The following is a 27,881-nucleotide window of genomic DNA, read 5'->3' as shown; positions in this document are numbered from 1 at the left end:
ATGATGACTAAATGTGGTATCCTGGAACAGAAAAAGGACATGAGGTAAAAATTAAGGAAATATGAATAAAGTATGAACTTCAGCTAATAATGATGTATCAATATTGGTTCATTAGTCATGACAGGTGTACCATACTAATGGAGAAGCTGGGTGTGGAGTATACAGAAACTCTCTGTACTGCATCTTCACAACTTTTCTGTAAACCTATTACTATTCTAAAATCAAAATTTATTTTTAAAAAAACCTGACCTTAGGGCTAACAAGTATGACCACAAAAAAAGAATCTCAAGTAACTGAATTTAGTAACTCTAGTTACACTATGAGGGATAAAAGCATCTCATTCATTTCTGTGCTCTACAACATCCAAATACAGATCATTTATTTATATATACATATCCACTTTATTTCACCACACTATAAATGCCAGGTGGGTGGAGATTTTCTTCTGTTGTTTTTCTTCTATTCTATTGCTATATCAGTGCCTGGCACATAGTGATCAATAAATATTTACTAAATTAATGAATAAATGAAACTTTATATAGGTTACAATAAAAATACCATTCAATGGCACTGCAAAATCTAAATAAGAACAAAGGAACTAAGACCAAGGAAAATCCAGCCTAAGTACTGCAATACAGAATATAGTCTAATTTTATGGACTGATTTAGTCCCTGAGGAGACTAAGCCAGTTGGCCCATTGACTATCCTAACAACATCTGCGAGGATCTTTATGAGCCAGGAAACCTGGGTTCCAGTCTTGCCTTGATCCCTGACTATCTTGTATCTTTGAGTGAGCCACTTAACCGCTCTGAACCTTACTTTTCTCATCTGTAAAAGAAGACTGGGTTAGATGATCTTTAAGATCCCTCCCAATCTTTAACAATTTTTAAGCCTTTAAAACAATCTTAAAGCCCTGGCATACTATAAGAAAAGAACCAGAGTAAATTGTCCTCCCCCTGCCGCCCCCCACCATCCCCTGTCCTTATGTATTGGCCTCAGAATTCTCATGCACTGCTAAATGTTAGATTGACCCTTATGCTCACTCCCCCATGCTCTGTTTTTTGGATTGTTTATTCTTTTACAGTACTTTGATTTTGCAGTTTTGGCTTATGAGAGAGTTTGCTCAACATGAGTCCAAGAATGCTTTTGCTTACACAGCTTCTGAGAATTAAAAACAGACATGATGTGTAAGTATCAGTGTTGAGTATTTCAGAACAAACTAAGAAAGACACAAATTGTAAAAAGTTTAAATTTAATCTTAATATTGTAATATATATGTAGCTTATGTAAAATTTTATAAGATTGGATTCTAAAAGAAGCAATAATTCTTATTAAGCAGTAACCTTTGCATTTAATCTAGTATTTTATCTCTTAAAAATGATATTCTTCTTTACTGCATTTTCTGACAAATTTAATCAGTATATATCACCATTCTGTATAAGTGAACCCTCAAAAATCTCTTTAAGTTTCATTTCCCCTCAAGTAAGAAAGTTATTCAATAAGTAAAAAAAATTTTACTTTTACAGTAATTAAATATATATTCTCAGATACGATACATAACTTTTGCATATTTGACTCTTACGGATCAACACAGATCACACACATTCTAATACTTACTGAATTATTTTGTTTAGGTTATCACAATCTGTCACATAATATAGAAAACAATGTGCAACTTTCTAGCAGCTAAAGACCAGGCAGATTTTTTCATACCAGTGCTAACACTGAGGTTGTTTGGTGATTTAAACTTAAGACTACAGTTAACCTCATTATATGCAATTTTTGAACATAGAAGAAATCATAGATCCTAATATTTGTCCTGGGCTTCTGTTGTTCTTAGCAACAAAATTTATTTTGCTATGGAATGGAATACGGAGTCTGTTGTATATTAAAGAACTACTCAACTTCAGCCTCCAAATTTAGGCTTTGGCAGGTAAATACAGTTACTCTGAGTCTTTTTTAATACTCTCAACTGGTAGTAATCAACCTAACCTGACTCTTAGAAACCAAAATGTGTTATTATCCAGCATGCTCTTCTTTCTGAGGGGAAACTATAATGTTTTACAAATCAGTGTAGGAATCGCACACAGGATAAAATGCAGAAGAACCCAGGGATGTGCCGTAACATAGCAGTCTGAAACGGGGTGGGGCCCTGTAGAAGAAGAGTGGGAAGAATCATGCCTTTGGCAAATGCAAGTTCATAAACCCCAGTGTCTCTAGGTAATAAGGAACATCTGCATCCCCAAATGATGGCTACTGGTCACAACACTGGACTTATCCCAAAGTTGTTTTGTTTTTCTTTTTTACATGCCAGTTGTCTCTTCCCATTGTCACCTGAGTGAGGTCCCTGCTGACATCCCCAGCTACAGTGTCTTTCAGCATCAGTGATTCGTCTCAACCTGTTAAACAGTGGAACAGATGCTATTAATAGCCAAGGGTCAAGACTTTTAATTTCTTGCCTGAAAGTTGCTATTGTTGACAGCTCAGTGCCTATGGATCTGACTCAGAGGAAAATATGCCACCTCCTGAATCAACACCACCTCCTTGGTTTGGGGGTAAGTGTCCCTTATTTCAGGGATACTTACTTTTTCATCTGAAAATTGACACAGCCCACCCAGACTAATCTGAAAAAGGATTGCTGCTGAAGAGGCAAGGCAGCGAGCCACACAAATTGAATGGTAAGACTAGAGATTGACTCATGACCTTGGCATGGAATAGATCCAGTGACAGGAGCTGGAACAACTGGATCTTGGCTGGTGCCTTTCCTCAAAGAAAACTGATAAATCCTGAATATTCCATTTATGTGTAACAGCTGTGGCAGTGTCCCTGCAGAGTTTGTGATAAATTTCTGAGCATTGCTAAATTAACTCTTACTGTACCAGCTTGAAGGAAATCTGTTGTATCTGGAAGAATTAACACACATCCAAGGGGACAGAAATATATTTAAGACTAAACAGAATGCTGTGACCTTAATCTTGTGAAAGGTCCTGCTTAGCTAAGGAAGAAATTAGAAAACACTTTTATTTTATTGTTTTATTTGTTTATTTTATGCTTCTGATGGTACAGAATCAACAGTTTGGGAAGCTTAATGCCTATGTGCAAAGAGAAGAGGTCAGAATTCTCTGAATTCTGACTTGTAGAGAATTCTCTAAGAATGTGAAGACAGCTCAGGTTTTAGGTCTAGTGTCTTAAACTGTCTCCTCTTTTACAGACTCCAGTAGTTTCAAAGACTCACTGTAGAGTAACTTCTCAACCTAAATGTCCATTGACATTTATTTACAAAACAGAAACAGACTTACAGACATAGAAAACAAACTTATGGTTACCAAAGGGGGAAGAGCGGGGAGGGATAAATTAGGAGTTTGGAATTAGCAGATACAAACTACTATGTATAAAATAAACAACAAGTCCTAGTGTATATATCACAAGGAACTATATTCAATATCTCGTATAACCTATAATGGAAAAGAATATGAAATATATATATATATATTTAAAATTGAATCACTTTGCTCTACACCAGAAACTAACTCAACATAGTAAATCAACTATACTTCAATTTTTTTAAAAAAAAATGTAATAAATAAGGTAGAGTAGCTTCTGTTTTCATCACTTTTGACAATTATTTTTATCATTACAGATGAACCTGTGTTCCAGCCTGTGTTCTCAAGATAAATAACCCCTCCAATGACTATCTTACAGGGCCACCATGATTACCAGATTACTGGATCTTCTAATCTCTTTAAGTGGAAAACCACAGGGTAACAATCTGAAGTCACAAGACAGACATAGCAAAGTCTAGAGCTTTAAAACCATTTTGACTAGTGCCAATTTGACTAGCGTTGTCCATAGTTGAGACAGAAGCAAATGTTGTATGTATTTACTTTCTTTCCTCTACCACCTTTACTGTCTGACAGTAGCCAAATCAACACTATTGCAGGAGACAAAGTGATGCACACTGTGTTTTGTTACATCCTGAGGTGAGAAGAGTAGGGTTATCCCCTCTTCTCTCTACAAGGTCAAGGTCATCCAAAATTACCCATTGATTCACTGTCCTGGAAATATTTTAAATGCTATTTCAGTAGATTCCCAAAGTATTACATCATCCCTTGAGATGACAACAGGCTGGTAGAAAAAAAAAAACAGTGGAAGAAGTGAAAGTTCCAAGTAGTCAGCCTTTCATAGCTATGTTTTTTTTGCCTAGGAAACCTCATCCATTTCCCCTGCTTTAGCCGCCGCATATATGCTCATGACGCCCAAATCTATTATCGACACAACACCTCTCCTCTAAACTCCAGACCCCAACTCCAACTATGTAGTGAACATCTTCACCTGAATTTCTTAGGCACCTCAAACTAGATAAGACCAAATAAATGTGAGCCTGTCTTACCTTTTCCCAGAACTTGCTCTTTTCCTCTTCCCCTTTCTCATCTACCTCCTCATCCAAACTAGAAACCTGGATGTCATCTTTGACTCTTTCCTCGACTCTACTCGTAACTCGGGTCAGCCTCAGTGCTCACACTTTACTCCATCCTCTTCATCCTGTCACTGCCAGGTTCTGATCATCACTTGCTTGGACTATTCCCATGGCCTTCTAACTGGCCTGTCTCCACCAGCCTTGGACCCCTCAAATCCGTCCTCTGCGCTGCTGCCAGAGAGCTCTTTCTTGAATTCAAATCTCATGTGTCTCTTAAAACGCTTTATGGCTTCCCACTGCCGAGAGCAGCATGGTGCTATCAGGTACTTCAGCGGGCAGTTTACCTGCTTCTCCGGCCTCATCTTTTCCCCTCTACCTTCTGTTGCCTTTGCACCTTACACTCCAGCAGGAGTGAATTGTAATTCTGGAGAAACCCCTAGTAAGCCTTCCGCATCCATGCCTGTGCCATGTCCTAGAATTATCTATATCCTGATCTCCATTCCTCTGTTCCCGAACTGCCTGATAAACTCCTTCCTCTACATTATGTCAAATCCTCTTGGTAGGTCATTTTTGCCAATCTAGACAAGTTGAATCGCTCCTTCCTTTATTTCTATGCATACATGCAGCATATAGAAGAACACACCGAAGCCACCCCTTGCACATTATTACGAATACTTATTTACACTTCTGCCTCCCCAGATTGTCACTTATTAAAGGCACAGGCCATTTTGTATTCAGTTTTATAACCCTAATGCCTAGCATGGTATCTAGTATACTGTACACTCAAAAAATACTAGCTATTGAAGAGGATTCTAAAATTTATTCAGTTACATAAAAAGAGCACCACTACACTGAGACTTATTTATCCTACAAAATCAAAACTACCAAGAGGTATCACCTCACACCAGTCAGAATGGCCATCATCAAAAAATCTTCGAACAATAAATGCTGGAGAGGGTGTGGAGAAAAGGGAACCCTCTTGCACTGTTGGTTGGAATGTAAATTGGTACAGCCACTATGGCGAACAGTATGGAGGTTCCTTAAGAAACAAAACAATAGAGCTACCATATGATCCAGCAATCCCACTCCTGGGTATATATCCGGAGAAAACGGTAATTTGAAAAGATACATGCACTGCAGTGTTCACTGCAGCACTATTTACAATAGCCATGACATGGAGGCAACCTAAATGACCAGCGACAGGAATGGGTAAAGAAGATGTAAATATATACACAATGGACTATTACTCAGCCATAAAAACGAATGAAATAATGCCATTTGCAACAACATGGATGGACACAAATTATATACTAAGTGAAGACAGAGAAAGACAAATATATGATATCACTTATATGTGGAATCTAAAAAAATGGTACAAATGAACTTATTTACAGAACAGAAATAGAGTCACAGATGTAAAACACAAACATAGTTATCGGGGGGAAAAGGGGAGGGATAAACTGGGACACTGGGGTTGACATATACACACTACTATGTATAAAATAGATAACTAATAAGGGCCTACTGTATAGCACAGGGAACTCAATACTCTGTAATGACCTATATGGGAAAAGAGTCTAAAAACGAGTGGATGTATGTATAACTGATTCACTTTGCTGTACAGCAGAAACTAGCACAACGTAAATCAACTACACGCCAATAAAAAATTAATTAAAAAGAAATCCAAAGATCTTCACTCAGAAAAAAATTCAAAACCTAAGCTCAAAACACCACAACTGCTCAGTACTATTAGATCCATTCTGTGGGGAAAGCTATAAAGTGCTATACAACTGGCTACTGGTATTGGTATTATGGCTGTGGTTTGTATATACACGCACTTTTAGGTACATGTCTTATCTACTCCCCCAATGAGACAGAAGTACAATCTGTGTCTTTCATACTGATCTGCTTCCCTGCGTCATTCCCCACACAGTGTCTGCTCAACAGACATACAATCCCGGTTGTAATAATAATGGTGAAGTTGACAAGGAGCCTGTATTAATGGAAAGAATACTAGCCAGCAGCAAGGACCCTGGAGTAGTGTGATAAAAAGTAAAAAAAAAAAAGAGAAGTCCCTGCCCTTAATGAGCTTATATATAAATGAGAAGTAACATGAGGAAGTAACAATTTTGAGGACCTATTATGTATAAGACCCTGATTTTGGCACGATATAAATTATTCAGTCCACACAAAAACTCTGAGATACAATCATTATTGTCTCTATTTTATAGTACTCTAAATGGCAAGTGTTTCTATGTCATATTTGAAATAAGCTTAAAAACTCATACTCAAAATTTTATATGTCCATCCCAGTGATCTTCAGACAAATGCACAATATAAAGATTTTTTTTAAACTATAGTTTTAGGGACTTCCCTGGTGGTGTAGTGGTTAAGAATCCGCCTGCCAATGCAGGGGACACGGGTTTGAGCCCTGGTCCAGGAAGATCCCACATGCCGTGGAGCAACTAAGCCTGTGCATCACAACTACTGAGCCTGCGTGCCATAACTACTGAAGCCCGTGCTCCACAACAGGGAAGCCACCGCAATGAGAAGCCTGCACGTTGCAATGAAGAGTAGCCCCTGCTCGCCGCAACTAGAGCAAGCCTGTGCAGCAGCGAAGACCCAATGCATCCAAAAGTAAATAAATAAATTTATTAAAAATATAATTTAAAAATAAGACTATAGTTTAATAGCTTTGCAGCAGAGGCAGTAAAATGCAGTGAATTAGAGTTCCTGCTCTAGAGTCAAGACTGCCTGGCATGCCCTCCTGGCGTGCCATCCAGGCTCTGCCTCATATGACCTGTGTTTTCTTGGTTACTTTATTACTCCCTCAGAACTTCAGTTTTTGCCTCTGTGAAATAGAGTATAATACTCTATTTTATAGGATGAATGTGAAGATTAAATGATATACCTGTAAAACCCTTAATAAAGATTTAATAATACCAATACTAGTAAATTCATAGCAATAAAAGCTAAATTTAAAAAAAAGTACAAAAAGAGAAAACATTACTTACAGAAGCCAGTAATCTTCCATCTTCCTTCATAGCAAGGTAACGGTTCGCACACACTCCTTTGATAGACACAACCCCTCTCTCTTCTGCTTGAAGTTGTAGTTTGACTATAAGTAATGGAGAAAAAATTACCTTTGTAGCATCATAGAAAAAAGAGGCATCTACACGTTTATACAACATGCAGGGTAAAGACAAGAGGCACTTGTGCATCCAGCCAAGGAGCTGGGGGACAGGGGCCAGATGTCAATTAAATTCTGTTAGAATGAGAGGCAGACCCACTAAAGTATGAATGCCTCGACTCCCTTCTTAATCCAGTGTCAGTGAGCGGATAAGAGTGACAGATGGAGAATTTTTTTCCCTTCATGTGTAATTAGCCTCCACTTGGCCCTGTTAACTACTTAGATTTTTTTTTAATGAACATATTTTAAGAATACATAAATATATAAACTACTTACGAGAATTTCCACACTACTGCCTAACTTTAAACTCTTTAAAAGTTATTTTAACCAATTCTTCACAAATAAGATATAATTGCTCACCATTATCTTTTGGTTTGTATTTCCTTGAGTTTCCTCACATTTCTAGCTTCCCCTTCAATACAATACCAAATGCATTTATCTTTCTTTATGGAGGGATTGTGATGTATAGTTTTTTTTTTTTTTTGCAAATATCTATTGGGAAAACAAAATGTTTATGCTTAATTTGCTTATAGTGTGATGAAAGATTTTCAGAATGTAAGATCCTGAAGAGGATGACCTATGTGTTACACTACATTATCAATATTAAGCAGACTGTTGAAAAACAAAAAAATAGATATTACATGATGATGATAATGCCATAGGGACAAATAATCATCTAATTAATTCAGTTAAAATTAAGTTCAAAATTTGTTTTGCTATTCAGAAGCAGCATTCTCCTGCCTAGAACAGCATTCCCCAAAATGTATTTTGGCTAACAGAAATTACTTAAAAAACAGGTTCTGGGGCCAAGTAAATTTAGGAAATTCTTGGTTAAGTCAAGTTAACTCTTTATTGTCAAACTTCTCAGAACTTTGCCTCTCATAACCTGCATTATAAATCACCATAAGGGGATCAAGTACACAGTGTGTATAAAATGTGCTTGGGTCCCAGAACAAGTTTTTTCATAGGCTATTCTGTGGCCTATAAACGTATCTAGGACATTCTTGAGAGCAACAGAAAAAAGCAGTGAATATTCAAGATTTTAGAAATCAGAATAATATTATTTGGATAACATTAGAAACATTAAGTAAATTTAATTTTCCCAGGTGAACCCGGACAGCTAGGAAACATGGCACGAAAAGGCAATGTTTGAAAAATTCTGGAATTACTATTAACTTTGTGAGACATAATTATGTCATAGTAATTATGTTTTAAATTTTTTCCTATCAGGTAGAACAACATACGGGTAAAATGAGATATAACATCTGGGATTGGCTTTAAAATATTCCAGGAAAAAAATAAAATAAAATATTCCAGGAATCAGTATTTTTTTAATAAAATGGGTGGGATAAATAAAACAAGATTGATTAACCTATGTCAATAGTTATTAGAAGCATGGGAGTTCATTATTCTCATTACTTTATGAATGTTTGAGAATTTACATTTTTTATAAAAAGATATTTGTTGGACATTTAATGTCTGATTCTCCTGTGTACCAGTCACTCCAGGTGAAATGCTTCTACAGAATCTTAAAAGACAGTACAAAGTAAAAGGAATATAATCAAGACATGAAAACTAAAGGGAAGGGAAGCCCAAGATTTATTTTTAACAAATATAAGCAAAATTAATGATTATGAATAAAAATCCTTGTATATAGCTCTAAAGTGATGTAGATAAGCCGTATTAATTATGAATGCATTTGCATCTCTTTTTAACTCATATGGTTGTATAAGTGCTTCTGAGGCAAGACTGCATAGTCAATCACTATACTTTTTTCCCAGCACTTTATCAATAAACTATAGCCTAGCTCAAGCCCACCATCTTATAAATGTGTATTACTGGTCATAAGGCAGATTATGGATATTAGTGTGTGGTCAGTACCTGCAACTCAGTACCCAAAGTAAATGTCATCATTCACTTATTCATTGGCCTTTCACAGATTTCTTGGGATTCCACATTAGGATACTGTCATTTGATAAGCCACTAAAAAGTAAACACTAATTGTAGATGCCTGAAAAGTGTTTCCATTAACATATAACTATAAAAATATAAACTTTAAGGGTTTCCCTGGTGGCGCAGTGGTTGGGAGTCCGCCTACCGATGCAGGGGACACGGGTTCGTGCCCCGGTCCGGGAAGATCCCACATGCCGCAGAGCGGCTGGGCCCTTGAGCCATGGCTGCTGAGCCTGCGCATCCGGAGCCTGTGCACCGCAACAGGAGAGGCCACAACGGTGAGAGGCCCGTGTATCGCCAAAAAAAAAAGTGTATATATATATATATATATATAAACTTTAAAAGTAACCAGAGCCTGAAACCAATAAGAAGCTGGAAAATCCACAAAATCATAGATTTTCTTTAAAAACCCATCAGAGCTGAGATGCAAAGAGACCTAAGTAAACTAAATTTCACATACAGATGATCCCTTCCCCCACCAAAAAGATGACCTGCTTCCATCTTTCACAGGAAGAAGACTAACCCTATCAAAATGGGGAGTGTAAAGAAACCAACTGAACTTTTACAAACTTCTAAGTGCTGCTGATGTGAAGAACTGGATTTCTAAGGAGCCCTAATCAAACAGCAATTCCATACCCACCTGCCAGTTCTCTCCTACAGAGCTTGCACCTAGTGCACAACCATCACACACCAGAGGCAGAGGACAGAACAGAAGGGCTAAGAGATCCTTCTGAAGCACCTAAGGCTTTGCTGAGTGCAAAGCAGCAGTCCACTGACAGCTGGGAGTGGAACAGAGCTGAGAGAGAGCCCTTTGAGAATCACTGAGCCTTCACCAAATGAAAAGCAGGATGAAGAGAGATCTTCAAAGACAATGGTAGATTTCAAGAGCAAGGATAATCCTGACCTACCCAAATAGTTAATAGCTGGGCTATTTTTGTCTTAGACAAAATGGAATATGAAAAAGTACTCAACCCAAAAGAAGGCAGAAGAAGAGGAACAGAAGGACAAAGAACAGATGGGGAAATTAGAAAACAAATTCCAAGATGGCAGATTAAACCCAACACATCAATAATTGAACTAAATGTAAATGAACTAAACACTTAAAGGAAAAATTGTCAAGAAGTTAAAAGGCAAAACCCAACTATCTTGTCTACAAGGAAAGCACATTAAATACAAAGATACAGGCAAGTTGATAGTAATGTGGGAAAAAAATATAAAATGTATAACCCTAATTATAAGAATGCTAGTATGGCTATATTAATATCTGATGTGGACTTCAAGGCAAGTAGTATAACTAGAGATGAACAAAGTTATTTCATAATGATAAGAGGGTCAGATACCTCAAGAAAACATAATTTTAAACATGTAGCACATAATAATAGATAATGTGCTATAATAATAAATTGCCTGAAGCAAAAATTGACAGAAGAAATAGATCAGTAAGTATATGGAATATAAGAATAATGTTATCAGCCAACCTGACCTGACTTTTTTTTTTTTTTTTTTTTGAGATCAGGTAGGTTTCATTTACCTGAAACTTTAGTCTCTTCTTAACATCAATGTCATTTGAAAACTATGCTAAAAAAAATTAACTCTGCCAGCATGGTAAGTGATCCTATGCTTATTTGCCTAGTGGACTTGTACTATTGGTACCCCTGGTACTTTTGTTTTTTAACAGTCTGAGACATAATTCATGTATGATACAATTCATTTAAAGTGTACATACAATTCAGTGGTTTTTAGTATATTCACAGAGTTGTGCAACCATCACCACAATCAAGTTTAGAACATCTTCATCATCCCACACCTCCTATGGTTCACCTCCTATGTCCCCAATACCACTAATCCACTTCCTGTCTCTATAGATATGCCTACTCTGGATATTTCATATAAATGGGATCATACAATATGTAGTCTTTTGTGACTGGCTTCTTTCACTTAGCATATTGTTTTCAAGGTTCATTCACATTATAGCCATGTATCAGTACTTCATTCTTTTTTATTGCCAAATAACATTGCATTGAATAGAGAGACCCCAGACATTTGGTTTGTTTCCAATTTTTGGCTATTATGAATAATGCTGCTATAAACATTCAAGTACAAGATTTTGTGTAGACATATGTTTTCATTTCTCTTGGGTATATACCAAGAAGTCAATATGGTAACTCTATGTTTAATCATTTGAGAAATTGTCTGACTTTTCCAAAGCAACCATTTCACATTCCCACTAGAAATTAAGGGTTCCAATTTCTCCACATCCAGGCCACATTTGTGATAATCCGTGGTGGTGTTTTTGTTTGTTTGTTTTTTCTATTATAGTCGTCCTAATTGGGTGTGAAGTGGTATCTCTTAGTTCTGATTTTCATTTTTCTGATGTTGAGTATCTTTTCATGTGTTTATTGGCTACTTGTATATCTACTTTAGAGAAATGTCTCTTCAGATCCTTGGCCCATTTTTTAGATTGTCTTTTTCTCATTGAGTTGTAAGAGTTCTTTATATGTTCTAGATACAAACCCTAATTAGATATCTGATTTGCAAATGTCTTTTCCCATCCTGTGGCTTGTCTTTTCACTTCCTTGGTATTAATTATCCTTTGATGCATAAACATTTTTAATTTTCATGGAATCCAATTTATTGATTTTGTTTTTTCATTGCTTATGCATTTGGTGTCATATCTGAGAAACTACTGCCTAATCCAAGGTCATGAAGATTTACGCCTATGCTTTTCTCGTAAGAGTTTTAGTTTTACCTTTTCATTTAGGTTTTGATCGATTTTGAGTTAATTTTTGTATGTTGTATGAGGGTCCAACTTCATTGTTTTACATGCGGATGTGCCTAAATTGACACTTAAAGATCACTACACCCAAAATCTGCAGAATATATATATTTTCAAGGAATACTCCCAAGAATAAATTATATGCAGGCCATAAAACAAGTCTCAATATACTTAACAGGGTTAAAATCATACAGAGTGTAATATGAGAAATTAATAACAATAAGATATCTAGAAAATCCCACAAATATTTGGAAATTAAGCAATACATTTCCAAGCAAAACACATATCAAAGAAATCACAAGGGAAATTAGAAAATATTTCTAATTGTATGATAATAAAAACTCAACATGCTTAAAGGGAAAGGTACAGCTTTAAGTGTTTATATTGGAAAAACAAAAAATCATGAAAATCTCAGCTTTTACCTTAAGAACCAGAAGAGCAAATTAAGCCTAAAGTAATAGCAGAGGGAATACATACTATGTAAAAATTACACAGTGGAATATATATATATTAGTAGAAAATAATCCCAAAGAGCTAACAGTTATTTCAGCGTAATAAGAGGAAAATAATATTTTACTTTCATACACTTTTTGATATTTAAAATTTTTTTCTCGGTTGAACACATGTTACTTTTATAACAAGAACAATGTTAGCATTGTCAGAATTTTTAAATAATGTAGAATAAAATGCCAAGTGTATGCCATATTAAACATGAAATAATTGCAGTCATGAGTTCCAAGAGGGAAATTTCTCAATTAAAAGCGATGTAAGAAATGTATCAATCAAAAGGAATGTGTAGGGCTTCCCTGGTGGCGCAGTAGTTAAGAATCCGCCTGCCGGGCTTCCCTGGTGGGGCAGTGGTTCAGAGTCTGCCTACCGATGCAGAGGACACGGGTTCGTGCCCCGGTGCGGGAAGATCCCACATGCCGCGCAGCGGCTGGGCCCGTGAGCCATGGCCGCTGAGCCTGCGCATCCGGAGCCTGTGCTCCGCAACGGGAGAGGCCACAACGGTGAGAGGCCCGCGTACTGCAAAATAAATAAATAAATAAATAAAATAAAAAGAAAAAACAAAAAAGAATCCGCCTGCCAATGCAGGGGACACAGGTTTGAGCCCTGATCCAGGAAGATCCCATATGCCGTGGAGCAACTAAGCCCGTGTGCCACAACTACTAAGCCTGCACTCTAGAGCCCATGAGCCACAACTACTGAGCCCGCGCTCTAGAGCCCATCAGCCACAATGACTGAGCCCATGTGCTGCAACTACTGAAGCCCGTGTGCCTAGAGCTCGTGCTCCACAAGAGAAGCCACCACAATGAGAAGCCCGTGCACCACAACGAAGAGTAGCCCCCGCTCGGCGCAACTAGAGAAAGCCCACGCACAGCAACAAAAACCCAACGCAGCCAAAAATAAACAAATTAAAAAATGTATTAAAAAAAGCAATGAGTAAACCTTGATGAAAGCAAACCAACTATAAAAATTACTGTAAGACCATAGGAGAAATTTTAACACTAACTGGATATTTTATACTTCTAAGGGCATTTTTTAATTTTTAGGCATGAGAATGGAACTGTAATTATTTTTAAAGGATCTTTTAGAGATACATATCAGTCTTTTAGAGATACATATCAATCATTTATGTATCTAATATGCACTAATACATACATATCACTTACGTAATAATTTATGTAGTCATTTTTCAAATGCTTTGATGAAATGACATGATGTCTCACATATAGTTAAAACAATCCAGTAGTAGGGAAGGGGGTAAAGAGCTAAGGCAGGTATAGATGAAACAAGACTGCGATGATAACTACTGAAGCTAGGTGATGGGTACATGGGGTTCATTAAATTGGTTCTATTTTTTGTATATGTTTGAAACTTTCTCTAATAAAAAATTGGGGGGGGGTATAAAAGAACAAAAAGTAACCAAGGCAGTTCATTGGGCAATTAATGTTAAATGTGGGTACAAACTTATTGAAGGGTATTGTCTTAGACCATTCAGGTTCCTATAACAAAAATACCATAGACTGGGTGACTTAAGCAACATTTATTTCTCACAGTTCTGGAGGCTAAGGAATCTAAGATCAAGATGGCGTTAGATTCAGTGTCTGGTGAGAGCCCTTTTTCTGGTTCACAAACAGCTGTCTTCTCTCAGTGTCCTCACATAGCAGAAGGGGCTCTGTGGGGTCCCTTTTGTAGGGACACTGATCCCATTCATGAGGGCTCCACCCCCATGACATGACCAGTTCCCAAAGGCCCTACATCTCCTAATACCATTCCATCAAGGGTTTGGATTTCCACACATTAATTTGGGGGGCGGGGGGGGGGGCGACACAAACATTCAGTCCGTAACAGGTATGAAAACTGTGTTAATGTTCCAGAGACAGTCCTTGAGATACTTCTGGATTCTATACAGTGTGAAATCTCAGCCAGTACTCAAGGACACTGGACAGCCACTGTTTCATACTGGACTGGCTTCACAGGGAGGAAAGCTATAATAAAATCATCATACTTGGGATTTAGAAGACTCTGAATAAGCAAAGCCACTGGATCTTACGACCTAGAAAAGGCATAAACCAAAGACGTGTTTTGTTGGCTGGAGGAAGAGTGGGAAGAGGGTCTTCTTTAAAGGAGTGGTTTTAAGTATCAGGCACTTCAAGATAGGGAATGAAAGGAATTCTATTAAATTTCCACATAACGAATACAATGTAAAATTTTCCATACTTTTCAGGAAATGAAACAATAGACAAGCTAGCAAAAATTTGTTCTGAAAAATGGAGGATAACTTTGGATTACATTATCATCAACTCTTCTGAACCATAAAAATGATCTATTCCCTTCTGTGCCTAACCAGGGAAACTATTATCCTCAGCCTAGTTTCTGGAAATAGAAAATATTAATGTATACTTTTACATTTAGAATAAAGGTTAAAGCCTTGGTGTTCACCTTATATAAAACTAAACCCTATTTTAATACTTCAATCTAGCTGTTTATACACTTGAAAAGTGTCTGTCATAGCTATCCAAAAAGCAAAACAAAAATTGGTTTTCTCCATAATATTGATAATATGAAACTTGCCACCTAAAAAGTGCTTAATAAATGACTATAAAATAGAACATTCCTTTTTGTAGTATAAATAAGTACCAACTCTCTTGCATGCAGTGCGCTAGACTGTGGAATTACAATCTACCCTGGAAAACCTTCTGTGGTCATTCCCTTTTCCCTTCTCCCCTCAGTTTAGGATAGGAGTCCTCTCCTCTATACTCCTTTATCCTGCTTCCTCTACTCGGAACAATTTTGTACTCTACTTGTCTGGCCCTCTTTGCTTGTGAGCTTCTTGAGGGCAGGGAACTATATCCATCTCTGTATCCTGTGAGTTAACACAATGCCAGACACATAGAAGTCTCTTGTGAATGTCTGATGGATTGAAAGCATCTCACACGAGAAAAAGCAGCTAAAGGAACCATTGCAGCAATGTCCTTGGTGTCATACTGGAGCATTATACAGGTGCTATGAGACTACGGAAAATGACATATCTATTATTAGAGGGAAAATCAGAGAATCTTTCTAGGCGAGATGAGATTTGAGCTAAGTTTTGAAGGATATGTAGGAGATAACCTCATGAACAAGGTATAGGGTAGGGAGACTAGATAGAATGATATTCCAGGTAGAATGTCATTTCAGGACTGAGGCACGAAACAGCCTAAACAGCCAAGTCCAAGACAGCTAGAGCAATAGGCAAAATCCAGACTGAGAAACCCCACAGGTCGGGGACTTCCCTGGGGGTCCAGTGGTTAAGACTTTGCCTTCCAATGCAGGGGGTGTGGGTTCGACCCCTGGTTGGGGAGCTAAGATCCCACATGCCTCGAGGCCAAAAAAAAAAAAACATAAAACAGAAGCAATAATGTAACAAATTCAATAAACACTTTAAAAATGGTCCACATTAAAAAAAAAAAAATCTTTAAAGAAACCCCACAGGTCAAATAATCCAATTTCCTCAACAATCAGTTACTAGGGAGAAAAACAGATAGAAGGAGGACCTGAGACTAAAAAAGGCTTAAAACTGACATACTTTAAAAAGTAAACTAAAGCAGAATATTTAAGATGCCTATCAGTGTGATGAAACTATTAAGAAACGCAAAGAAGTAATTAAAGATCTATACACTTTTATTGGGGGGTCAGGGGACTGTGATTGAGACAGGGGACACACAGAGGGGCTTCTACGGTGACTGGCAAAGTTCTGTTCTCTGACCTGAGGGATGATTACAAAAATGTTCACCTAGTAATAACCCATTAAAGTACAAATTTGTTTTATGTGTTTTTCTGTATCTATGTTATATTTTACATTTTGAAAGTTTTTTAAATTAAAAAAAGAAGTCTACAATAAAAGACCTTTCTAAATTGGACGTTGAACACTGAGGTAGCCCCGGTCACTTCAGCACGCTGGAGACCACCCACTATATTCAGGTTTTGGATACACAGAAGTCAACAATTTTGATAAACATAGACTTCTGGTGGCTTTCTAATGTTGATATTAAATCCAGTAAGAGATGAACTTGGAAAAATACATAGTGTGTTATCCAAGTTTAAAATTCAACTTTTTTTTCTCTGCTGTAGCATAAAAACAAAAGCTGTAAACCACAAAATTGAAGAATCTCATCATTAGGCAAGATCTTAGGGGTCAATTGGTCCCATCACTATACAACTACATCTTAAATCCCATCTACAATATCCATGAGAAACAGTTGTCTAAGTTTTACTTGAAAATCTTTAGCAAAGGAGAATTTGCACAGTCTCTCTAAGATGATTTAGATATGTAAGCAAAGGAACAGAAACTCTGATCACAGTAAACTACTCAAATGTTCAAGTGCTCAGACCATTAATTAGCACTTGACACATTTAGTTAACAGAGTGTAACCAAAAAGCCGAACTAAACAATTTGCAACTCCTTTTTTGGAATTTCCTCCATGAATTTGTATCATTTTCTTTTGAATAGGCTCAAGGATGATAAATCTTTTTTTTTTTTTTTTTTTTTTTTTTTTGCGGTACGCAGGCCTCTCACTGTTGTGGCCTCTCCCGCTGCAGAGCACAGGTTCCAGACGCGCAGGCTCAGCGGCCATGGCTCACGGGCCCAGCTGCTCCGCGGCATGTGGGATCTTCCTGGACTGGGGCACGAACTCATGTCCCCTGCATCGGCAGGCGGACTCTCAACCACTGCGCCACCAGGGAAGCCCAAGGATGATAAATCTTAAAATCACGAATACTAATTTGTTAGAGCAGTAAAGGACTTCAGAGATCCAGTGCGCCCTCCTCGGTTATAAATAAAGAAGCTGACATTTAGAGAGGCTTGTCCCCGGTGAAAGAATATGGTTTTGGGAAATAGACAAGTCAGTGTTTCTGAGAACAGTGAATACATTCATTCATTCATTCATGAACATTTACTAGTAACAGGTATGTGCCAGGTACTGTGCTAAGCAATAGGAAGCATAAAGGAAACTACAACATCAGTCTTTGACCTTGAACATACAATACTGTCGAGGAGAAGAGGGATGGTACACAGATAACTAGATGAGCTCCATAATGTCAGTGCCATGAGAGAAATTCACACAAGCTATCCAACAACGCTCAGAAGGTACACCTAACCCAGCCTGGGAGATGAAAGGTTTCCTGGAAGCAGTGACAACTGAATGGAGACTACAGGAATTAGCAGAGTTAGTCAGGAAAAGAGAGTAGGAACAACAACAACAAAAGCATCCTGACCTAACTTGCAAAGGAGAAAGGGACAGAAAGCATGGCACAGCCAAGGAATGTCAGGTACATGGGTGTGGCCAGCACAGAGTGAGGGGGCGGTGTGTACTGTGTGAGAGGGCATCGCGGGACAGGATGAGGCTGGAGAGGCCAGAGGCTCTGAAGACTATGTTAAGGAGTTTGACAGTATAAAAAAAGAAGAAAGAATGCGAGCTTTGCATGAAATAGGATGGAGAGAAGTTGATAAATATGTGAGACTTGAAGGAAAAAGAATTAAAAGTTAATGAAGGGAGACAGTGGAGGTAAGAAGGAGGCAGGGAAGGAAGAAGGAAGGAAAGAATGGTTTCTCTCTGGGCCACGGGTTTCTCTGCCTTGGATATTTGGGAGATTGTTGAGATGGGAAATACAGGAGGAGGGACAAGTTGGCAAGAGAAGATAATCAGATAAGTTCCCTTAAGACATATTGACAGTCTGTGGAAAATCCAGACAGAGATATCCAGAAGAGAGTCAGCTATATGAATCTGGAGCTCAAAAAAAGAAATCTATGGGCTTCCCTGGTGGCGCAGTGGTTGAGAGTCCGCCTGCCGATGCAGGGGACACGGGTTCGTGCCCCGGTCCAGGAAGATCCCACATGTCGCGGAACGGCTGGGCCCCTGAGCCATGGCTGCTGAGCCTGCGTGTCTGGAGCCTGTGCTCCGCAACAGGAGAGGCCACAACAGTGAGAGGCCCGCGTACCGCAAAAAAATTAAAAAATAAAAAAATAAAATAAAAAAGAAATCTATGCTGGAAATAAAGATTTGGTAATCATAGCAAACAGTGGCTACCTTGGACACACAGGCTGCTGCAAACCCACACAGGGAGATACAAAATGAGATCCAGAACAGTGTGTAACAGGCATGAAGTAAAGGGCAAAGGACGGAATCCTGCGACACACCAACATTTGCAGGAGGAGTAGAGGGTGTAGAGCCAGCAGAGCCTGATAAAGAGTGGTCAGTCAAGCCAGCTCACGAGGGTAAGCACTGTGCACACACCTACACCCCCCCACACCTACACCCCCCCACACCTACACCACACACACACCCCTACACCACACACACCCCTACACCACACACACACCTACACCACACATGCGCACAAACCTACACCACACACACACACACCTACACCACACACACACCCCAACACCACACACACCCCTACACCACACGCACACCTACACCCCCCACACCTACACCACACACACACACCTACACCACACACACACACCTACACCACACACACCCCTACACCACACGCGCACACACCTACACCACACACACCCCTACACCACACACACCTACACCACACATGCGCACAAACCTACACCACACACGTGCACACACCTACACCACACACGTGCACACACACCTACACCACACGCACACACACCTACACCACACACACCTACACCACCACACACACCTACACCAACACCACACACACCTACACCCCACACATGCACACACCTACACCCCCCACACCTACACCAACACCACACACACCTACACCACACACGTGCACACACCTACACCACACGCACGCACCTACACCACACGCACGCACCTACACCACACACACGCACTACACACACCTACATGCAAACCTACACCACACACACGCACGCACACATGCACTCCTACACCACACACACCTACACCACACACACACCTACACCATACACGCACACCACTACACCTACACCCCACACACGCGTGCACATACCTACACCCCACACACACGTGCACGCACCCGTACACCACACACACATGCGTGCACCCGTACACCACACACACCTACACCCCACATGTGCACACACACCTACACCACACGTGCACACACCTACTCCTACACCACACACACGCGTGCACACACACACCTACACCCCACACACACATGCGCGCACACCTATACCACACACACGCACAGCTACACCACACGCACAGATTTGGAAACTAAGGGACAAAACTGTTATTCTTTGTGGGTGGTACAATTTTCTGCATTAAAATTAAGAGACTAGATGCAAGGATTGGATACTGGAGCAAAAAAAGGGTGTCAGTGGAAGAAGTGGTGAAATCTAAGGTCTGTAGCTTAGTTAACAGTAATGCATCAGTATTGGTTTTTGGTTTTTTTTTTTTTTTACTTTTGACAAAAGTGCCACAGTTATGCAAGAAGTTAACCTTAGGGAAAGCAGGGTGAAGGGTATAGAGGAACTCTATAAAATCTTTGCAACTCTTCTATAAATCTATAATTTTTCCTGAACAAAAAGTTTTTTGAAAGTCAAAATAAAATACAAATGAAGTACTGAAAATACTCCAGCAAGGTTGCTTGATACAAGTATAAAAATCAGGTGAGTTTCTGTTACCCACAACAAACTTTTAGAACACACAGTTATTTTTTTTAAAAAAAGATACCGTTTGAGACAATAACTAAAGGTACCAAGGACTTGTATGGAGAAAGTTATAAAAGTTTATTGAAAGTCATTCTGAAAAGACTTAAAAGGGGAGCTATGTGTGCTTACCAATGGGAAGACTCAATATAGAGTCACTTCTCCCCCCATGTAGTCTATACATTTAATGAACCCCCCAAGAGTGGCCAGAAGTAGAAAACCAGGGGAGAGTAAAAACCAACCGAAGACAGAATCTCAAGTGGGACCTTTAAAAAGACCTTCAATGTCAAATGGTACAAAAGAAGTCCGGTAATATAGGACTGAAAAGTAATCACTGGATTAACCACAGGAAGAATTTGAGAACAGTTAATGCAAACAACTTCTTCAAGAATTCTGACTGAAATAAACCACAGAAATTAAATTGTAGTACTCAGAAAAAATAACATGGTGTCAAATGCACACATTTTGGACAAATTGAACAAATTTCAGACAGAATTGGACTCATCAGGCTTCACCACTTACTAGCTGAGCTTACCTCTTCACCTGCACAATGGAAAATAATTGCTATTGCACAAGGCTATAGTGAAAATTAGATATTAGATCTCTCTCTCTGCATATGTAAAAGTTTTAGTATAGCCTTGTAATCATCTATGTAACCATCATAGATGTTGGCCTCCTACTCTACACCTGCTTCTTCCTATTGCTTTGTTTTGAGATTCAAGGATTCTATGATGTGTTAGGAAACCTTATACTTGATCTAGGACATGAGGATATCTAGAAAAGGGCAAGTATGATCTACAAAATGCAGAGGCATCTTTCAGTAATGTCATTTATGCTGTACATAATGTCGTACCCTACTGAGGCTGACTCTACCTATGGCAAATAAATTTATAGTTTCACTATTCTCAAGGGAAGTAAACTAAATGGTACTTACTGCAAAGAAGACACAGACCTTATACAATTTCTCCATCTATTATCCTGTGTTTATTATTCCTTCATTTGACAAAATGGTATCAGTTGCCTCATGTGTCTGGAGCTAGAAATACAACAGTAGCCAAGATCTACAAAGTCTGTGCCCTCATGGAGCTTACATTCTGGTGGCAACTACATGGTGTTTCTTTAGTTGGGCCAGCATTAATGTTATTTCTCATTTAAATAATTTTAAGCTTAAGCAAAGTGAAACTCTTAATTCAGTACACAAAAATAATCGGAGAGAAGTTGCCTAATACTATATTACAAAGTTCACTATATGGATCGACCGCTGACAAGCACTTATATTCCTGACATCCTGTTCTGAGAACAGTGTACACATTTTAATTTCTTACTTACCGTTCAAAACAAACATATTAATTTAAAACTTGGTGGTACGGTGTGTTAGCTTTCCAGTATAATTACGTTTTTGAGTCAAAAAGTCACTGAGTCAGGTTTAGTAGTCTCCTTGGAACAGAAATTACTGAGTAACTGATAACTAAATTCCAAGGCATAACCCATTGGTTTATTTTCTTCTGTCAGGAATCATCCAATTTAATGCTGAAGACCAAGCACTGAAAACTTTTTAATGCAGATAACTGACAAAGGAGTGTATATAACAAAAGAAACTCATTTGCTAAAAATGAAAAACTTTAAATCTCCATATATATGGGGAATACCAGAGGTAATAATCAGATAGATTACAAAGATCAGAAACCTAACTTTATTTATTTATTTATTTCCTTTTTTGTTTGTCTAATTTGACTAACGAGCTTCACACTGACTCTCTCCTTAAACTTTCTTTTTTTTTGCGGTACGCGGGCCTCTCACTGTTGTGGTCTCTCCCTCTGCGGAGCACAGGCTCCGGACGCGCAGGCTCAGCAGCCATGGCTCATGGGCCCAGCCGCTCCGCAGCATGTGGGATCTTCCCGGACCGGGGCACAAACCCATGTCCTCTGCATCGGCAGGCGGACTCTCAACCACTGCGCCACCAGGTAAGCCCCTAAACTTTCTTTTTTTATCATTTCCTTTTGCATATCATCCCAGAAACCAAAAACCACACATTCCATTCTTCTCACAACTCAACTGGCTGGTTAAAGTTTATAGATAAGAATATTAGACACACACACAGTTCTACAAATTCTTAGCAACTCCTCAGTTTGCAAAGAAGGTTAAAGTTAGACATAATATGAAAGAAAGAAAAATAGGAATGAAGAAAGGAAGGGAGGACCTTAGAAATCCATGAATTCTTTCATTACTACTCAATCAGGACATGGCTTTATGAGTCCATTAAATCTTTCTCTGTATCAAGCCTTATATCCACAAAGTAGAAACTGTTTTCATTGTGGGACTTAAGACTACCAATGGTGACAAAATATTTAAAACAGTTTAAATAAAAGTAAGTGTAATAGGGGCTTCCCTGGTGGCACAGTGGTTAAGAATCCGCCCGCCAATGCAGGGGACGTGGGTTCGAGCCCTGTTCCGGGAAGATCTCACATGCCACGGAGCAACTAAGCCACAACTATGGAGCCTGAGCTCTAGAGCCCATGAGCCACTACTACTGAAGCCCGCACGCCTAGAGCCCGTGCTCCACAACAAGAGAGAAGAGTAGCCCCAGCTCACTGCAAATAGAGAAAGCCTGCGCTCAGCAACGAAGACCCAACGCAGACAAATAAAAATTTTTTTAAAAGTAAGTGTAACATAATATGTCTGAAATACCAAATTTCTCGCCAGTTACGTCTAAGCCATATCATTTAATTTCTGCAATAAATTTTTTTTTAATGTACAGTTGATTTATGCCAAAGACAGGGCTGTTACAAGCAATTCCAATCCATAAAAACCTGCAGAAATCAATTTTCTCCAATATCTCCTCTACTGGATCTCATACTTCATGTCCTAAAGTGGAAGCGTTTGAGGGAGCTGAGCTACCTCAAGAGCAAGTGTAACACAGGCCCGAACAGCTGTAGACATTAGACGATTCCTGATTCTTCTAATAACACAATGGCAATGGCTTTTACTTTGTAAGTGGCATCAAATAATGAAGTCATACTGATAGCAAGAAAGAGAGAAAGACTATCTGGCACCTTGTGGCATTCCAGAAACTCAAAGTGCAATACAGGGTTAACGCAGAGCTGCACAGCAGCAGAGAGAACTTCAAAGACGGAGAGAAAAGGAAAGAGTTCAAAGTCTCAACACCCATCAGTAAACAATCACAACAGGTTGACAGGTGGAGAAAATAGAATACCTCCTCTCACCCTTTCCACAGCTACCAGGGGCCCCAGACAATATCTGACTATTGTAGTGTCAGGGAGAGTGCAGAAATGCCTCCCACCCAGGTCATTTCTTGGCCTGCTTTGAAGCGGTGTGTAATTCAGGAGGGAAAATTCCGTCAACCTTTGGCAGGGGCATTTTCTGGCAATGGCTGCAGTAGCGACATCTTAGTGAGCTGGATTTCAGGACCAGACGCTGTCTCCTGGCATAGAACCCCAAGTCAACTCTGAGGGCACACAGGTATAAACAAGTACCAGCTTCCACCTACAAAAAGTCCTCAGCCCTACATAAGTGTTAAAGGCTATTTTCTTCCCAGAGACCAGCTGTGGGAGAAATGGTTCTAAAAATAAGAGGGCCACAAAATTACAGAAAGGGAGAATAGATTGGCAGTTGCCAGAGGTGGGATTGGGGGAATGAGTGTGGCTATAAAAGGGCAACCTGAGGAATCCTTGTGATGATGGAAGTGTTCTGTGTCTTGGCTGTGTCGACGTCAATATCCTGGTGTGATACTGTAAAAGGTACTGCAAGATGTTACAATTGGGGAAAACTGGGCAAAGGGGACATTGAATCTCTATTACTTCTTATAACTGTATGTGAATCTAAAATTACCTCAAAATTTTTTTAACTAATTTTAAAAATATCAACCAACTAGTTCAAAATCTCATCTAGTTTAATAGTCAATATTTGAAATATATGCTTTAAGATACAAAGAATTATTTAAGAGAGAAAAAAAGCCAAGTAATGTAAAGAAGATAGACTCCTCTAGATATTATTTTTACTCTAAGTTCCGTTTCCATGGCAGAATAGAAATGGACGTAATTGAGAACCCACAGGTGGAACAGCCCATAGACCAAATAATTTGCCTCCAACGTATGCAGGTTTTTCCATTCTACAACTTGTTCACTCACTATGAGTGCAGTCCTATCTGGGCTCATGGAATAAAACACAATACAACACAGTACAAAGATCTGATGCAAAGTTTCAGTTAACACTCCATTTTTATGATTTTACTCTAATAGTCATGGGGAAAATATGAAATGATTCTAAGATGAATCACTGTTTGAAAATTCTTTTTTTTTTTTTTGATCGCTTATTCTACTTATCAGATTCTCAATTATTCAGAGGCTCACTACATGGTCTATGGGCTACTGTGCCACCATGGGTTCTCAATTTCTTCCATTCTCTATTCATAGCCTCTGAATACTCCCATTAGATGGTGAGGGAACAGCAGGCAGAGGAAAGAAGGATGAAGTTCAAATACCACTTTTGCTACCTGTTTGTGGCCATATTAAAAAGTTAGGCGGTGGAAGGAGGTTATGTAAAGGTTATATAAAGACAAGACAGAAAGATTCTGCATGCCTCAGATAGCTGAATGTTATAGAGCATTACATTTTTAATCAGTAAAAGAACGCTGAGAACTGCTCTGGTGACCCCAGAACATGTGGTCACTTCCCATTTCTTCACATTTCCTATAATGTTACTGAATAAACAGGATGTGCACTGGCTCCTGAGGCCGGCGTCTGTGCTACTTATGAGAAGACGTCTTCCAGCAGAGGCCTTCCGAAGCTGGAGGTGGAAGCACCGGGTTTCAGAATTGCTGCTCTGTTGTCTGAGGAGACCAGCGGCAGACAGGCCCCTGAGGAAGTCAACAGCCTAATATGGACCAAATTGTTCAAAGTCAGACACATCTTCAGTCAGGGGCAGCCCCTGCTATAGGCTGAAAACTATTTTCACTGAAAAATAACAGCTGATGTTTCTAAATTTTAGTTCTATAATATAAATCAATTCTTGAAAAATCCTTATCAACTCCTTTGGTTTGTCTCAGAGTGAAGAGTTCAGCATTCAAGGAGCACTGCAAATACTTGTACTAAGGAGCACTGCAGATACTTTTGTACTAAAAGCAGGGTAGCAAACTCAAAGGCCTACAGGGACCATGTGAGTAACAGACAAGAGAGAAGCACCTTGGTGATAAGGTTAGGAGAAGCAGGGAATAGTGGGGACCGTGATAAACCATAGAACATATACCGCTCCCAACCGATGGGGCAGCCACTACTCAGTATCGGCCAGGTGCTTGCACGTGCGTGCGCGCGCGCACACACACACACACACACACACACACACACACACACACACACAGTTGTGACTGGAATTTGGCTTGTGGATCACCAATCTGAAATCCCTGTTTCAAAGGCTATTAACCTAGCCAGAGTGCCCTGAAATCACAAGAAGCTCAGATAGGGAGTAATAGCAAAAGTATAAACTGCCTCAAACAAGTATTTCCGCAACCAATCCAACATACCCAAGAGACAGAGCACCTCCTGATTACAGCCTTTTCTTGGCGATTCTTTCTACCTTTTGGAAATGCTTCTTGGATGATCTGAGAGAGCTGAGGTGTCTCTCAAAGCTAAGCGCCCCACGGAGATAATGCAGCCAGCTTGGCTGGTCCCGCGCCTGCCCTAGGGGTGAATATGCCAATTAGCTATTTGTGTTCCTGGCACTTCTTTCTGGATTGAGGAGTTCACATTCATCCTCAAACATCACACAATTCAGGCAGCTCCAGAACAGAAAACAGAGCAGCAAGTGTGTGCCTGGGAAAGGAGGAGCTTCGGGGGAAAGGCGAGGGGGGCACAGGGTGGAGGAGGGGGGCTGCCCAGAGTGTTGCAGCTAGTTAACTGCACTCTCCACACAGTCATTCTGTTTGACTGGTAAAATCATTAGGAAAACACCTTTCAAAGCAGGCTTAAGACAAGAGAGTTTTATTTGACCCTCATGAAAATAGCCTGGGCGGCACGTCTCTCGGTCAATGACGAGCTTTACTGAGGCCTTCACTTTGGAAAACCCTGATGGCAGCCAAGAGCTCGAGGCCCATCTCCAAAACTTCTGAGGAGGCCCTCCCAAGGAAAGCTCTCCCCTGCATCCCCTGCATGACATAGCTGGGTGGACTCAGTAGGAAGCTGGAAACGGCCCCTCTGCCTGAAAGTCTCCAAGAAAGAAACAGGGCCCCTTCTTCGGCTGTGCTGGGAAGTTAACGGAATAACTTTAAAGGAATAATGGGGTCACAGTAAGAGAAGAGCATGGCTCTACCCCAAAGAACGCAGCTGCCTTGAAGTCCAGGTTCATAAAGTTAAGTGGACTACTCTGGAGTTCAGTTCTTTGAAATAGGGTATTTGAAACTGTGGCTGAAAGTTGGCGGAGTGGGAGAGATTCTTCCAGTATGTTTGCCATTTCCGTACACGATATCTCAAGTACTGAGGTTAAATACTATCGCTGGTTTCACAAAAATACGACGCCTCTGGAATGGAAAGGAACAGTATCAAATTAATGTCAGGGATTAACTGAATATGCTTGTTCAACTTCCTCAGGTTAATGCCTCTCTATGTTTATCACTTTATAATGTTGTTCCCTCATATGAACAGAAAGTTATTCTTTCAAAGTCCAATTTTTAAATTTTTATCTGACCCAAAAGGTTTATAGATCTAAAAAATAAAAAATGTAATAGGTTTCTCTTCCCATGTTCCTAACATGTTTTATACTCTCCACCTACAGAAGAAACAGGTGCTCTCATTGTGCCGTGTAACTAGCTAAGTAAGCCTCACTCATCCCCGCCTCGGTCAGCGTCTAGAGCACATGTACTGAGTGCTGAACAAATGTCTATTTTTAATGGTGAAGATAATTCATGGAACTGCCTTCTGCATCTCTCTCCATTCAATATAAGAGAACATACAGGGGGCTTCCCTGGTGGCGCAGTGGTTGAGAGTCCGCCTGCCGATGCAGGGGACGCAGGCTCGTGCCCTGGTCCAGGAAGATCCCACATGCCGCGGAGCCGCTGGGCCCGTGAGCCATGGCCGCTGGGCCTGCGCGTCCGGAGCCTGTGCTCCGCAGAGGGAGAGGCCACAACAGTGAGAGGCCTGCATACCACAAAAAAAAAAAAAAAAGTTACTGCAGCCATACACGTGTAAGATAATAAGGATATGCACGTTGAAAGCGGCAGTGAGGACAGAGAACAAAGGAGTAAACACCAGGGTTTCATGAGGTCTGGATTTTGGTAAAACACAAAAACAAGAAGGGGGGAAAAGTTATGTTTAGGTTTTCAACTTGGAAATAAGGAAAAGTGATGCAATAATTTGGGAAG

At 39.6% G+C, this 27,881-nt stretch overlaps 1 protein-coding gene across 1 annotated transcript in view; it reads right to left on the bottom strand.

Moving 5' to 3' along the window:
* The window catches only part of FGF2 (fibroblast growth factor 2), a gene marked incomplete at its 5' end in the record, with an annotated part of 54,388 nt that overhangs the window by 4,899 nt on the left and 21,608 nt on the right, over positions 1-27,881 (bottom strand). Inside the window, one exon of the mRNA XM_082652942.1 lies at positions 7,432-7,535. Coding sequence (XP_082509068.1) covers positions 7,432-7,535 — 104 coding nt within the window. The remainder of the gene's footprint in view (positions 1-7,431; positions 7,536-27,881) is intronic.

Source organism: Grampus griseus, assembly GCF_964374135.1.
Source record: "Grampus griseus genome assembly, chromosome: 4".
Lineage (NCBI taxonomy): Eukaryota > Metazoa > Chordata > Mammalia > Artiodactyla > Delphinidae > Grampus > Grampus griseus.
This window is presented reverse-complemented; position numbering and strand designations above follow the sequence as displayed.